The following is a 17,103-nucleotide window of genomic DNA, read 5'->3' as shown; positions in this document are numbered from 1 at the left end:
GTTGATTGATAGTTCTGCTCCTAAAGAGAAAAATGCTGTGACTTTAATAACTCAGAAACTTTCTAAATGTCCCTATAGGGAAGGAAAAATAATTTTCCTTCCACCTTTCTAGGTTCTTGGCTGAGACCGCACCCCTCTAATAATAAAATAATATAAGTCTAACACCATGTATCCTCCTGTATACATGGGAGATATTCTGGAAAACTGAGTTTAACTCTCCTAAAATGACTCAAGCCATCACCTTAAATACTTTCTTCAGCTGAAGATGCAAGAAAGATGGAAGAGAAGGGAAGGTCACTTATGGGAGATTAATAGGTAAAGCACAATAAAAAAGGGTAAAGTTGTTTAGCTGAGTTAAGAGGGACACCTTCTACATTGATAGTCTGTCATTTAGAATCACCCTGTTAGGAACAGAGAAGGAGACACATTTAAAATGGAGAGTTCCTTAAAATAAATGTATATTTCCCTTACAAAAGGGTAACTTCTACTAGATTTTCATAGCTTTTCCTGTGTCTCTTGTTTCTTAAAAACAATCACCAAAAGCACATGAAAAGATGCTCAACATCATTAATTAGTAGAGAAATGAAAATAATCAGAACTACAATGAGGTACTTTTTCACACCGGTCAGAAGGGCCATCATCGAAAAATCTACAAACAATAAATGCTGGAGAGGGTGTGGAGAAAAGGGAACTCTCAAACACGGTTGGTGGGAATGTAAATCAGTGCAGCTGCTATGGAGAACCGAACAGAGGTTCCCCAGAAAATTAAAAATAGAACTACCATTAAGATCCAGCAATCCTACTCCTGAGCATATATCCAGAGAAAACCAAAATTTGAAGATAATATGCACCCCAATGTTCACAGCAACACCATTCACAATAACCAAGACACAGCAATGGCCTAAATGTCCATCAACAGATGAATGGATGAAGAAGATGTGATACCTACACACCACGGAGTATCACTCGGCCACAGAAATGAACAAACTAGCGCCACCTGCAGCAACATAGATCGACCTAGAGATTATCACACTGAGTGAAGTCAGAGAAGGACAAATAGATGTTATCACTTATATGTGGAATCTAAATAAATGGTAAAAATGAACTTATTTACAAACCAGAAATAGAGTCATAGATTTCTAGATGTTGGAGCTGAAGCATCGTCCAAGTTTAAGTGCCTCTGATGTTATCAGATGTTCAGGTAAACTTCCTGAGTGGCCCACAGAGCACCAGGCACGAAGGTGATCTAAACATGAGCCCTTTGGGCTGTTTCTCTGAAGTTTATAGCAATCCACTTAACATTCAGTTTGCAGGACTTTGGGAAATACTTTTGTATTTGTAGAAAACAAACTTATGGTTATCAACGAGCGGGGGATGAATTGAGAGATTGGGATTGACACATATACACTATATATAAAATAGATAGCTAATAACCCACCATATAGCACAGGGAGCTCTACTCAGTACTCTGTAATGACCTATATGGGAAAAGAACCTAAAATAAATAAATAAATTTAAAAAATCAGCTCTAAGTAATTCTTATACTAAAGAAATATATATTTGGGTCACATATTCTGTTCCCCTTCAGTCCTGTCTTTAAAAGTTCAGTGAAGTTTTATAGTCCAGAAGCTAAGTTGATAGACTATTAAATTTCTTTGAACCAACCTCTTAGTCTTGAGAGTAGGTCAGTTCAGTTGAACAGCTGTCTCATTTCAGGAGCTAGTGTTGAGGTGGGATCCCGAAGTTAGCCTTACATGGTGTAAGCAATTAGGTACTTACTAACAAGCATGTCTATGGAAACAAAAGAAAAACAAAAGTTAGTGGTTGGGGCAAATTATAAACTCAGCCTGAGTCCTGAAGGCCGCCGATCAGATCTCTAGATGTTGGAGCTGAAGCATCTTCCAAGTTTGAATGCCTCTGATGTCATCACATATTCAGGTAAACTTCCTGAGTGGCCCACTGAGCACCAGGCACAAAGATGATCTAAACATGAGCCCTTTGGGCTGTTTCTCTGAAGTTTATATCAATCCACTTAACATTCAGTTTGTAGGACTTGGGAAATACTTTTGTAAAAGCAAAACAATAACTTTCATAAACGACAACTTAAAAGTAGTCATGATTAAAAAACTGATGAGCCTTTGTCAGTTGGCAAAGAAATATGGTTAATTTCTATGACATTTTAAGAAAACTACAAATGATGGTATTATTAATATATAAGGGCATATCAGATTTCTTACCAGGCTTCCCAGGTGGTGCTAATGATAAAGAATCTGCCTGCCAATGAAGGAGATATGAGACTTAGGTTTGATCCTTGGGTTGCAAAGATCCTCTGGAGGAGGAAATGGCACCCCACTCTAGTATCTTCCAGGGGGAATCCCATGGACAGAGGAGCCTGGCAGGCTACAGTCCATTGGGTTGCAAAGTCTTGGACACAACTGAGCATCTAAGCACATTAGATTTCTAGGAATGTGATAACAATTTGACTTTGATTCCGAGTCAAAAGAGTGGAAGAAAACTGGAAACAGTTTGAAGAGATGTAGCCAGATTATTTGAGGAAAGTAGAATAATTCAGGATCCCGTCTAATTTATAGGTAAAAAAGGAAACAGACAGACAATTAATACTACTAGAACCTTATACCCATAAGAGTATGTTATTTACTGAAGTATCATTTTTCTGTCTACAATCACTCCCTTTTTGCCAAGGAGAAGATTTCCATTCCAACTAAGAAGGAAATAAAGACTCCTATGTCCTGGAGCTTTAGGGTTTGGTACAATTTGTCTTTGTAAAGTCTGTATAAAGCATTCAATACAGAGGCCTCTGAATGTGCTCCTTGAGTGTACAATCCAACTTTGAACAACTTTTGCTTCTATCAACCCCTTAAGACTGACCTCCAGCTGATCCATTTCTTGATCATCTGCATGACAGCTTGGGAGAAATTCTGGTCGTTTCCTTGGGGTGCAGTTGGGAGGTCCATCTACTAGGGGGCTATCTGGCTTGTCTGATAATTGCGGTATAATTATAAATTAGAAGAATACCTTTAAATATCCAACCAAGGTCCTGTGGGACCTCCTTGGTGGTCTAGCAGTTAAGACTCTGCTCCCAATGTAGAGTGTCTGGGTTTGATCCCTGGTCAGGGAACTAGACCCCACATACCACCACAAAGATCCCACATGCAGCAACTAACACCTGGCACAGCCAAATAAGAAAATAAAAATACTCTCTTTTATTTATTTTTAATTTTTAAAAAGGTCCTTGTGAGTGAGGTTGTGAATGGCCATTGATCCTAACTCTTTTCAAAATCTGGTAGGAACTTCTGAAAGTGTAGGCAAAAGGGGCTTTTAAACTTGATCTTGTTAAAGAGTTAAAGGTTAGTGTTCAGGGGTTGATAGAAGCAAAAGTTGTTCAAAGTTGGATTGTACACTCAAGGAGCGCATTCAGAGGCCTCTGTATTGAATGCTTTATACAGACTTTACAAAGACAAATTGCACTAAACCCCAGACTGGTGGCTCAGCTGGTAAAGAATCTGTCTGCAGTGTGAGAAACCTGGGTTTGATCCTGGGTTGGGAAGATCCCCTGGAGGAGGGCATGGGAACCCACTCCAGTGTTCTTGCCTGGAGAATCCCTATGGACAGAGGTGACTGGCAGGCTACAGTCCATGGGGTCGCAAAGAATTGGACACAACTGAGCATCTAAGCACAAAGGCTAGACACGATATTCCTTTGTGTTCTCTTTTCAACTTTATCTTCCCATAGGTACCAATATGACAATTCTTTAGAATAAGAGCTCTCTAAAATTATTTTCAAGTACAAAAGTTTTTCCAATTCAACAGATCCATCATCTGGCCATTGATGAGTAGGATCTTCAATGGTATTATATTAATCTCAATAGCAAATCAATAAACCTTTTCATGGCTTAACTGTGGGTGCAAGAGATGTGCCCTAAGGGGATGCAAAAGATAAGATCTAGAAAGTTCACTCCCAGAGTTAGCCCTAAGAAATTAAAGACCCTCTTTGTCACAGGGAAGAATGATGTACTGAAAACAATCTCTCGGGTTTTTCTATGAGAACATGAAATACCTCTAGTCACAAATCTGCTAATCTGTAATACCAGGTAGACACTAGTAGAACAGGACTTTTCCACCACTAACAAGACAACAAAGGTTGACATGCAAACAAAGGTTGGCCCCGTATGGACTGGGGCCCCTTCAGACAAATTCTCCTGAGAGCTACACAGTGAGAATGCTACCTGTCACTGTGTGTTTCAAATCTCCATCCTACTGTGTGGCTGCCAGGTACAAGTCGATACTAGCATCTTCCAGCTGGTGATGACTAGAGATAGTTTTCCAGTCGAAAAGCCAAGCTCTCAAGACAAAGAACAAGATGGAAGAAAACCTTATCTTGACTGCAGTTCTCCTTATGAAAAATGACACAAAAGACAGACAATGTAAGTCAGTGACCATCTCTGGAAGGGAAAGGGATCAACAGAAAAGAGTACTTACAACAAAATCTCTGCCAGAGTCTTTATACTCAAGGAACTAATGCACACGAATATTTTCTTCTGTAAATCTAAATTTGGAAAGGAAAGAATAAGGTGCAAGTTCCTCTTCCTCTCTCAACTGAGCCTTATAGACAGAGATCTGAGAGAGCTTACTTCCTAAGAATTCCTACTCTGCTGGCTTCTGCCGGTTCTCCAGGTTCCCGTCTTCAGGCTCCGAAGGAAGTACAGTTTCAGCAGGTCCCATCATGGGTCACCAAACTGTCAAGTGAGGAAGAAAGATTACCCCCCTACCATTCTAGGTTCTTAGTTGAGACCCCATCCCTATAATAAAAAAGACAGATTAACAGGAGAAAAATAGAAAACAACATATATACCTCCTATTTACACGTGAGACACCCTGGAAAACTGAGTAACTCCCTCAGTGGCCCCAGGCCATCACCTTAAATACCTTTTTCAGCTAAAGACACCAGAAGAATGTTGGGAGAAGGCTAGTTATGAGAAGTTACCAGGAAAAACATAGCTGGGTATCTTCTCCATTGATAATAGTTTCTTGTGATTTAGAGTCATCTTTCTCTTTCTGGTACAGATTAGGAAACACACCCTTACAAATAAAAGTTTATCTCATAAATGTAAATGTCTCCTGCAAATGAGTAATTTCTACTAGATTTTTAGAGCTTTTCTTGAAAATAACCTGCTCAAAATAATCCCTTTGCTAAAGAGGCATACTTGGGGATGGCATATTCTGCTCCCCTTCATCCTCCTTTTTGAGGCATTAAGCTTTAAAAGCTAACCTTCATTCAAGAAATGAAGGCAAACGCAACAGTTTTTGTGGAGCCTGACAATGATATCAAAATGTAATCTGGAATAGTAACATTCCGGGAATAGCCAAGACCATTTTGCATCAGAGAACAAAGAATGGGAGACATAGGAGCAGGTGCCAGTGCTGCCCATGCCGTCCTGCCAGCATGCATGCTGCCACCATCACTAAGAAACCCAGGAGTGGGTGCCAGTCACTGCCCTGCTGTCCCAGGGGTGCATGGGCACACATAAGCAGGGGCCGACTGCTGCCCCCGCCCTACTGGGAGCGTGCCTAGGCCACTGCACCTGCACACCCCAAATCACCAAACCCCATATCCACTGGGAAGGTGACCCACAAACTGGAAAATATTTATACAGCAGAGCTTCTCCCACAGGAGTGAGAGCTCTGAGCCCCACATCAGCTGCTCCAATCTGAGGGTCTGACAGGAGTAGGAGCCCCCAGAGCACTGAGTTTTGTTTTATAGGTCAGTAGGACCGCCTACTGTGCAGGAACTCCACAGGACTGGGGGCAACAGAAACTCCACTCTGAGAGGGTGCACAGATTTCACATGCACTGGGACCCAGCACAAAGCAGTGACTCCACAGAAGCCTGGGCTAGATTTACCTGTGGGTACTGGAGGGTCTCCTGGGGTTTGGGGGGTCAACTGTGGCTCACTATGGGGGCAAGGACACTGGGAGTGAAGGCCCAGGGAATACTGATCAACGTGAGCTCTCCCAGAGGTAGTCATTTTGGCACCAAGACCTGGCCCCACCCAAAAGCCTGTAGGCTCCAGGGCCAGGATGCCTCAAGCCAAACCACCAGCAATGGTAGAGAACACAGCTCCAATCATCAGCAGACAGGCTGTTAAAGTTGTACTGAGCTCACTACTACTACTACTACTACTAAGTCGCTTCAGTCGTGTCCGACTGTGCGACCCCATAGATGGCAGCCCACCAGGCTCCACCGTCCCTGGGATTCTCCAGGCAAGAATACTGGAGTGTGTTGCCACTTCCTTCTCCGATGCATGAAAGTGAAAAGTCAAAGTCTCACAGCCACCTCTAAACACACCCCTTGACATGGTTCTGCCCACTAAAGGGACAAGACCTAGCTCTACCCACCAAGGGGCAGGCACCAGTCCTTCCCACCAGGAAGCCTGCACTAGCCCCTGGACCAACCTCACCCACCAGGGGGCAGAAGACATCTGAAGCAAGACGAACTATGATCCTGCTGCCTGAGGAGAGGAAACCACAAACACAGAAAGTCACACACAATGAAATGGAAGAGAAGAATGTTCAAGATGAAGGAACAAGATAAAGAACCAGAAGAACAAACAAGAGGAGACAGGCAATCTAAATGAATAACAACTCAGTAATGATAGTGCAGAGGACACAAGATCACAGAAAAAGAGCGGAGGCACAGACCAAGATGACATGAGAAATGTTTAACAAAGAGCTAGGAGACTTTCATGCATTGGAGGAGGAAATGGCAACCCACTCCAGTATTCTTGTCTGAAGAATCCCAGGGACACGGGAGCCTGGTGGGCTGCCGTCTATGGGGGTCGCAGAGAGTCGGACACGACTGAAGCAACTTAGCAGCAGCAGCAGCAGCAGCAGCAGGAGACTTACAGAACAAATAAACAGAGATGAACAATAACCAAAATATGAAAATATACTAGCAGGAATCAACAGCAGAATAACTTAAGCAGAAGAACGAATAAGTCAGTTGGCACATAAAATGGTGGCAATAGCTGAGGAGCAGAATAAAGAAAACAGGATGAGAAGAAATGAGGACAGGCTCAGAGACCCCTGGGATAAAATTCTTCTTCTCCAGAAGAAGAGGAGAAAGGGAAAGTGTCTATGACATAAATCACAGCAAGATGCTTTTTGATCCATTTCCTAGAGCAATGAAAATAAAAACAAAAATAAACAAATGGGACCTAATTAAACTGAAAAGCTTTTTGCATAGCAAAGAAAATCATAAACAAAATGAAAAGACAATCAACAGAATGGCAGAAAATATTTGTAAATGAAGTGACCAACAAGGGATTAATCTCTAAAATATATAAGCAGCTCATGCAGTTCAACAACAAAAAAATGAACAACCCAAATCAAAAAATGGGCAGAAGACCTAAGTAGATATTTCTCAAAGGAAGACATACAGATGGCCAGAAAGCACATGAAAAGATGCTCAACATCACTAATTACTAGAGAAATGCAAATCAAAGCTACAATGAGGTACTACCTCATACCAGTCAGCATGGCCATCATCAAAAATGTATATGATAAATGCCGGAGAGGGTGTGGAGAAAAGGGAAGTCTCCTACACTTCTGGCGGGAATGTGAATTGGTACAATCATTATGGAGAATGTTATGGAGTTTCCTTAAAAAACTAAAAATAGGATTACCGTACGACCCAGCAATCATACTCCTAGGCATATACCCATAGAAAACCATACTTTGAAGAGATACATGCACTCCAGTGTTCACTGCAGCACTATTTACAGTAGCCAGGACATAGAAGCAAACTAAATGTCCATCAAAAGATGAGTGAATAAAGATGCAGTACATATAAACAATGCAACTACCATAGGATCCACCAATGTAATTCCTGGGCATATATCCAGGGAAAACCATAACTGAAAAGATACATGCACCCCAATGTTCATAGCAGCATAGTTTACAATAGCCAAGACATCTAAGCAACCTAAATGTCCATCACAAGGGAATGGGTAAAGAAGACATGGTACTTATATACAATGGAATATTACTAAGCCAAAAAAAGAATGAAACAATGCAATTTGCAGGAACATAGATGGACCTAAAGATTATAATACTAAGTGAAGTCAGACAGAAAGACAAATATCCTAAGATATCACTTACATGTGGAATCTTAAAAAAAAAAAAAAAAAAAAAAAAAAGATATACATGAACTTCTTTACAAAACATAAAGAGACTCCCAGTCTTCAAAAACAAACTTCTGGCTACCAAAGGGTAAATGTGGAAGGTAGGGATAAATTAGGAGTTTAGGAATAACATATACACTATTATATATAAAATAGATAATCAACAAAGACCAACTATATAGCACAGGGAATGCTACTCGATATTCTATAATAACCTATACTGGACAAGAATCAAAAATAGAATGGACATCTATATAACTGAATTCTTTAGCCATATACCTGAAACTAACATAGCACTGTAAATCAACTATACTCCAATATAAAATAAAAATTAAAAAACATTGCATTACTATGTTGCATACATAAAACATATAAATCAAGTATATTTTAATACAAAGTAAAAATTAATCAATAAACAACAAAATACCTAAAGAAAAAACATACCCCAAAGAATGGAGAAGTCGCTGTCAAGGATATCTAGAAATGAAACAAACAAAAAGCAAAACAACCTGAGGTGGGGGTTGGGCACCATGCTCTAAAGGTCAGGAACCGCTTCTGATCATCCAATTAACATGTGAAAAGCGCTTAAGAGAATCAGTTACCAGGGCAATTAAACAATGAGGAATTTTGTTTTTAAGCACTTTCTAGCACTCGGTTATTATTTTTATCTTTGGCTGACAAAGCACATAAGAAAATGGCTTTGAGTCACTTAAGTATCAGTAACAAGTCATAAAAAGGCTGAACACTTCATATTAGAAGCGAATTACTTATTTCTGTCAATATTAATTCTGCAAGTAGGAAATTCTCTCTCTTAGCCCTCCTTTCAAAATATAATCCTTACTTACCTTGGATGGAAATGAGCTGTTTGAAGTTTTCTGAGGCTGGGCGGCACAGTCTTGGTGCTTACGAATCAGGAAGGTATTACCACTCAAGCTCTTAGTCAGCAGTGATCATGCTAGGCTGGAAAGCTGTCAGTTTTGACTGCAAAACCAGGACCTTGGGCAATCTTTTAGTTATCCAGATTTATTAGGACGCAAAGAGGGCAGAGTTTAGATAGGTGAGAGAGGACTTAATGGTAATGTTTCTACTTCTATCCAGTAACTAAAAAACAGAGGCAGGCTGAAGATCAGAAATTTTTATTTTACTCAATTTATTTGAAAGAGGTACACAGAGTTAAACCGGGCAGTCATGTGACCAAGCAATTCAATTCTACCAATAGCAAGAAATCATTACTTAGAAAAAGTCATTAGTGAGCATGGCAAACCAATTTTCAGGAGGAAAAAGACTAAGTTCAATTTCAAGAACTTCACTATAATTTTTGTGTTTATAAATTAATTATCTCATCAGAACACACAAAATCAAGGCAAGGACTGTATAATAGGCAACTGGGTCAGACATAAGTACAAGGAAATATTGCACTGAATCAGAAATAGACATTTAAAATACTATCATCATCAAGAAGCATATTTTCACTAAAGAATAAGCATTCCAAAGAAGCAAAGGCTATTTGGTCAATACAAACATTAGTAAGGAAATATTTTTAAAGTGCACATTCCCTGAAAAATTCAATTTTATATGTAAAATACATATTCACATACAGAGAACCATTTTAAAAGTCTTAACATTCTGACCTTGCAACAAGTCCCAGATACAATTTCTAACAGTCTGTGAATGCAGGTATAAAACTGACAATGAGAACATTTCAATGTAGCCTACATTTTTACTTGAATGTTCTTCAGCTTTCGAGTTGGAAACTTTTGGGTGGCCAATGGAATGCTAGTGGTATGACTGCATAAGAAGAAATGTTGGATTTTTCCAACATGATCTCTTTTAAGTACACTTCTGACGACTGGACTTTTTATTATAACATTCTCATAGGGTTTCCTGTTACAAGGACTTCAAGAGAAGGAGCCCATTATTAAAGGTATCAAAGCAACAGTAAATGAATGCGAATGGTGCTCAGTGACAGGGATTTTCAGGTTGACAGACATCACAGCAGTTGCTAAACTATAATACAAATGACTTTGTGTAAAGTGATAAAAACTTTAAAAATATATGAGTATCAACTTATAAAATCTGAAGTTTCACATCTTACATGGCTCACTGGGTAACCAAAATTATAAATTTTTTGGAAAATGCAATAATGTTTTTAAAAAAAAACCAATCTGTAATTCTAAAGTGAAACATTTTTTTTAAAAAATTACATGGGACAATTTATTTTTACAAAACAGGAAATAAAGTAAAAAACAGTTTCAATTAAAGAAACGTGATGGTTTGCAAAAGAGTAGGATCCAGTGTCTTCTCAGTCCTTGTGCTGGCCTTTGATAGCCCTGGAACAAATACTACTTTACACCAACTGGGGTAGAGAGAAACAAAACAGGAGAAAAGGTCTGCACTGATAGCTGTTTGGGGCAATGATCAAAGATCAAGATTATAAGAATCCTAAAAAGTTTAACCAATCAGTGCTAGCTTGATTAGGTACAGCACTATTAGTAAGGTATAATTTCAAAAGCATATTTCAAAGGATTGGGCAGGAGGGCGGATGGTTCTCATTTAGGGTATGCAAAAGTGCGATCAGTGATACTGGGTAGCACCAAAGAAAACCAGATTCAACAAGTTTTGTGTTGAATCTTGCAAAAAGAATCAAGTTATCTGTATTTTCTACTTGAATCCTACATAAATTAGGAAATTCGATTATTTTCAGCTAAAAAGTGTTGGCATTTTCTGGCACTCTACAGAGAATAAGTATTTTGGCCCTAAAAGATTGTGACCTATGAATCAGCTCCCCATTTGCCTTTGTCCGTTTGGTGACTCAGATGGCAGGTAGATGGAGCAAAGTCAATATCCTTAAAAGGAGAACTTCTGTGCCCAATCCTAGTAAAATGCTTAGTGGGAGAAAGAAGGAAATACACTAAATTAAAGGATATTCTGTGATCTTTTTTGGGAGCTGTTTGTGGACCTAAATTTTCTATGCTTTTTCTAGACCACTGATACTTGGTGGGACATATTACACAGGTATCTGATATATACCAGAAAAGGAAAATATTTCCAAAATAAGAGCTATCCTATCTTCTCCCTCAATAGAAAAAGACAGTGCTCACAACCTAAAGACTCCCTGAGTTGTGGGTCTGTTGCGCCTTACCCAAGGTAAAGTAAGGCTTGGCACGATCCGGACTGTTTCAACAATCACTGAATGCTACATGCCTCCTACAGCAGTGGCTTTCAGGTTCCTCCTCCCCAGACTGCAATTCACAGTAAGAAATTACATTTTGTGACCCAGTATACACAGTATATAGATTATTTAATTATTTAACTAAAACAATATTTAACCTTGTTACCTGCAAAGCTCTTTTCTTTTCTGTTCCATTAAGAAAATATGCTGCTCTTGAACTGATTGCATGGCTCACTAATGGGTTAAGACCTACAGTTTGAAAAACACCATCCTTGAGGATTTTAGCTGACCTTGAGAGAAGGTAAAAGCAATGGCCCTGGAATCCAAACAGCTTTCTCTGACCTATGGTGGCTGGGGCTACGGGTTATGAATACGTCCATTTCCAAACAGCTACTTCTACCTTCAGTGTATTCGGCAAACTTTCAGTTCCTACAGGCAAACTAAGCCAGTACCTTGTGGCTATCTTTTTAATACTGGGGCCTGAAAAGTACCAACAAAAACTGGTCATTGATGAGTGAATAAATAAGGTTCATAAAATTCAGCACTAAGTAGCATCTTTAACTTTTTACCAGACAGTAACAGGATACTACTTCACAGGATATTTCTAAGAGATGAGTTAGGTATGTGTATACTCACTGGGACGGTATTATTACTACTACTGTTGGAAGAAATGATGGAGATAATTATGATAGAATTGACAAATAAGTTTCAGAAAATCTTCTTTGGAGGCCACAGGATAGTTTGGGGATTGATTAGGATTATGGCAGAGAGAGGGACAGGGAAGGACTGCCACAGCTAATCATGATTATTTAGGGACCAGGAAATAATGCAGTTGCACTGAAGTGAGCCTGGGAAAAATTGCAAGGTCTTGCTAACACCAGGGAAGGAGCAGCCAGTATACACACTGTAGTTGGGAAGCCACTGCCGAAGCGCACACGCTCTTTGGTTCACAGGGTATTTTGTAAATGTGAAGCAATTACAGGCTTCTTTCTGTATCCGAAATCAAAGTTGCTCTGTTTAGTGATTATAGTTTTCTGGAGGCGAGTTGGCTAGGAACAGACACTCTGCCCTTAGCTTCATACATAATCACAGATCAGGATACATGAAGGGTATAGGGCAACAGCTAACACATAATAGAAAGAGATGAAGGACAGAATACTCAGGACCCCTTTCCACAGCAACTCCCAAACAACGAAGACAAGTTTAAAGTTCTCAAGCTGAGAAGCACTAAACATAGTTAAATATAATTTAAGGTAGGTTACTTTTTAAATACCAAGATTATGAACTCTGTAATATTCAAGAAAAAGACTACAGAAATCAAACATATAACTGTAAATTGTAAAATGTTATGATAAAAAGACTGACCCAATTATCTAGTGATTTACTTATGTTCTTTAATTTAGATGAAAAAAAGCTTCTAAGACAACTGATAAAACTATTGCTTTTGAAACTGTGGGTCTTTCTATTCCAGAGACAGGAACGGACTGGAGGTGTTGATGGACAGATGACTGATGGGGGAGAAAGAATAAGAAAAGATATTTCTAGGTTCTCATTGGCATGGGAACAGGAAAAACGGGCACACTGGCTTTGCATGTGTACTAGTGACAAGACCCACTCTGGCTGGCCTCCAGAGGATACCAGAAGGATTTCTCTCCTTACACTATTAAGACTTTTCCCCTTTACCAATGGGATATCCAAAGAGTGATGGGTCTCTATTCTTTCTGAGAATAAAACCATGAAACTGGAGTAGGTAATGAGGCACTTGGCTAATGACACTGACTAGAACTCCAGTAAAGCAACATTTCAGATGAGGACAAGGATTTCTGACTACCTCTATTCTTAGGTTTAATTCTAATGTATGCAAAATTGGCGGAGTTCAGCAAAAGACAAAAAGTATATGTTACTTTGAACAAAGGCCATCAAGGGAACATGCACTATCATGAGATTCAAAACTTGTCATCTTGTGATTAAATTTATGTTCAGCAAAGAAAAAAAATCCTGAAGGAACTATTATTAATAAACAATGTGTTTTTATAATCAGAGGAAAATCAGTAGTATTTAGTAGCAAGATTTGGTCAGGAAGAAATACAATTACAGTCTGGCATGCTGTTTATTTTAGCTTTTACAATAAATCCAGGGTTCAAGGAATATGAGAATTACACAACCATTAAGTTCTTATACAGTCTCCAATTCTAAAAACAGTTTATAGTAATTTGGTGGCATGTACAACATGCATCAAATACTCTCTTATTCAATAAATAAGATACTGCATTGTTCTCCTCATGGTTTACAATCATGTATTTATCCTCTTTCACTTGAAAACTCTCATTACTATAAAGGTACAAGGATCTTGGGTAAAAACCAAGGGAAAAAACCCCCATGACATTTTTATAATTTGCTGCCCATGGTTTTTGTTTGGATGAGCTATACACTTACAAAGAGTGATGATTCTCATTTGAATAAGACAAAGCAAATCAGAAATTCTCAATTTATTGCCAACAGAATAAGGTATTAGGTTAGATTTTAGGGTATACATATTTATCCTACATTTGTACATAAAGGGGCTATCTGTTCTGAAGCATAACTTGTATTAAGACAGTAAAATTTTATTTCATACTACCAGTGAATAGGAAGCTGGTATTGTTAAGGCCTCAGGAATTTTCCTTTAAGGTCAGCAATCTATTAAAAATATAACCTTGGGAAACCAAGTAGATCTCAAGATGCTGGCTTGAGGAAGTATTTCTAAGGCTTTAAAGTTTTGAGAGGGACTTTCTCTGTTCAGGTATGACACTCATTTCTTCAAGCCTTTCTTAAGATGAGGCTTGAAAGGGGTATTTGTCAATTTGTATCATATAAAATAAAAAAGATTATTTTTCATAGTCATGCTATGTACTTCAAATAGTAATTTAAATCTACCCTTTATTTAAAAAAATAAGGAAAGTCATACTAAAATATTTATCTGTAAAATGAACTTCATGTTTCTAAAGAAACTACCACCAAAGTTATCTTGATAGCACTAAGGCAATGTCTGATTTCATCATCTACTTATCATTCATTCAGGGAGTTTGACGTAAACATGATAGAACTTTAAAATGTGAACTAGGAATATTCAATTTAGCTCCATTAAATTCAGGCTAAATATGTGCAATTTCTCCATCATTACAGAGTATCACCTGGAGCAAATACTTAAGATTCATAAAAGAAATACTTCTTTTATAAAGTAATCAGAATTTAACCGGATACATGATTCAAATTAGAAAACTAAATAGATCCTCAAAGAGTTGAAATAGTTGACTCATGTAGCTGGTTTTACTTGATTCTGAATTTTTAAAAAAAGTACTTGAAATTACTTCTGTACTGCACTTCCCAAACAGGTTTCGGAAGGTACAAGGTAGAAACTGTAATGATTTATTGCTGTACATCTTCAGGCAGTGGTCTCTGTCAGAGGTTCGGGGAAGGTTCTCTTGCTTCTTCTAGCTTTCTGAGGATCCACTGTTGTGGGGAAATGAAGCAACATTTACTTAACTTCAGTGAACTTGCAATGACAAAATGTAATGAGTGAAAATCTAGAAGTTATCTTCAGTTTAGTCAGGCGTATACTGATACAGCCAAGAACTAAATTCACTATGTAGGAGAGATCATTCATTCACTTAAATAGTCCAGGTGACTCAGGAACAATGGTACTGGGTTTGATTTAACAAATGGTATTAGTAATAATACCATTCTAAGGTCTTTGGACTTAGATGTTCATCTTCAGGATAAGAAAAGTAAAATGAACCCTCCCAAGAGAGAAGGGTAATTTGACAGCTGGATTGAATAACTCTGGCATAGTGTAAAAATCATCCATGCAGAATTCCTGCCAACCTATGCCAATTCTGTATCACAAACCTTCATCATTCTGTACATTGGGTTCTGACAGAGTAGGAATAATACATGTAATTCTACAGTAAGTAGTAGCATAGCAACATTCTTGAGCATATTAACAGGTGCTTTCATGACATATTTTCTATTTTCAAAGGATCTGAAATTTCAAAATGCAAATGAAATGAAATGGGAAACTTTCTGCCGATAAAGTTTATTATCATTTGGCCTATATGGCAAATAAAAGCCATGGAGTCAGTGATAACTGGGGTTTTTCCATTATGAAAATCTTAAGCAGATATATTTGTGCTTTTTTATTTAAGAAGAACCTAGTGGGAACAGCTCTAAGATAAGTAGAGAAAGAGAACTAGGCTCAGCAGCTTTTTCTGGATGTTTCTGGCTGAGCAGGGAGATTAAAAAGAACTTTCTGAGATAAAATAATATGGTGACAGAGATTAAACAGAAAACTTATTACAGAGAAACTGAAGGTAATGTCGCCTTCAGCAACATGAAGATGGCCTGCAAGTCATATTATCATCATGCTTTACACTGTCTCCCTGTTCCAGGCAACATGCATACTGAGGCTCCAGTCATTTTATCATTCTTTCTAACGTGTCCCCTTTCCAGTTTTCTATGTTAGTATGTCAGTGTTCTCTTATATCACAATGTCTGCATAGAAAATGGCACAGCACTTGCTAAATGATACAAGGCACACATGTATGGGTGAAAGAGGTTCCTGCTTTGACCTCCAGGTGTGAGAAGTGAACTGGTAAATAGTCATGGTAACCAGCCAGGACCAACACAGAGAGGCCTGGGGCCCAGGGATTCAGCAAAGAAGCCATGTGTTCTTATTTGTAAGTTTCACAATACAGTGAGTACAATTCAGTGTCAGGAATAGCATCTAAGTTGTGACCAATGAGGTAGATAATTAATTTGTCTTCCTTTTCTTGACAGTGCACATACTTTTAATTGCCATAATCCCTAAAGTATGTAGAGTGCTTTTCAATTCACCTAATTCACATTTTGGGAAAACTGAGGCTAACTGTCTTCCCCAAGGTCCTACAGTCAAGAAGGAACAGAACCAGTATTTAAAAATCAGATTTTCTGACTACAGGCATGGCTCTTTTTCCTTGTGCAAGGCTACAGTAATTAAATTATAAAAAATCATTACAGCTACACAGTAGAGAAATAAACAGTGTGGCACTATACTTTCACTGCTGGACTGGTAGATGAGCATTAGAGTGAATTAATTTCTTTTGTTTGTTGGCTTCTATTTTTTGGCAAATATTACAGTTAGGATTTAAAGTAAGAGAGCAATTTGATTTCAAAAACAAGTAGGTTTGTGAATTCAATCTAATGAAAAAAATAATTTGGGGGAAATATCACACAGTTACATATATTAAAATCATCAAAACACAACATAAAATTAAAAAATAACACAACTTATCTGCCTTAAAGACTATTATCAGTACAACTTACATGGCTTTGAAATGAGAAGCTGCTATGTGTTTAAGTAAAAGATTGACTATATTTACCCTTGCATCCTCTGGGGTTCTGAAGTTAACTATTTTTCCAAACTCTCTGGCATGGAATACAGACTTCACCCGTTCCTATAAACAGAGTAAGTACCTCATTAAAATGGAAATCTAGTTGCAGAAATACAAATAAAGAAATGCCATTAAAAAAAAAAGCCAAGAATGAGAAATCAAGAAGAATTAAATACAAACAAACAAAAAAATTCTAACCCATCAATTATCACAAAATCTACGACAAAAAATTTTAGGTGAGATTTCAATTGCTTTATAAAGCCGTAACAGGTTGGCACAGAGGATAGGAAGGAGATACATCTAGAAGCAGTGCCACTGTTCTCC

The 17,103-nt window shown here is 38.2% G+C and overlaps 1 protein-coding gene across 1 annotated transcript in view; it reads right to left on the bottom strand.

The window, feature by feature from the left end:
• Positions 1 to 14,752: 14,752 nt before the first annotated feature.
• The window catches only part of VPS13A (vacuolar protein sorting 13 homolog A), a 269,575-nt gene continuing 267,224 nt past the window's right edge, over positions 14,753 to 17,103 (bottom strand). The window contains exons 71-72 of the mRNA XM_052644629.1: positions 16,768 to 16,842; positions 14,753 to 14,863 (exon numbers count right to left, since the gene is read on the bottom strand). Of these exons, the coding sequence (XP_052500589.1) occupies positions 14,813 to 14,863; positions 16,768 to 16,842 (126 nt within the window). The 3' untranslated portion in view covers positions 14,753 to 14,812. The remainder of the gene's footprint in view (positions 14,864 to 16,767; positions 16,843 to 17,103) is intronic.

The sequence above is a fragment of the Budorcas taxicolor genome, chromosome 8, assembly GCF_023091745.1.
Source record: "Budorcas taxicolor isolate Tak-1 chromosome 8, Takin1.1, whole genome shotgun sequence".
In the NCBI taxonomy this organism is placed as follows: domain Eukaryota; kingdom Metazoa; phylum Chordata; class Mammalia; order Artiodactyla; family Bovidae; genus Budorcas; species Budorcas taxicolor.
This window is presented reverse-complemented; position numbering and strand designations above follow the sequence as displayed.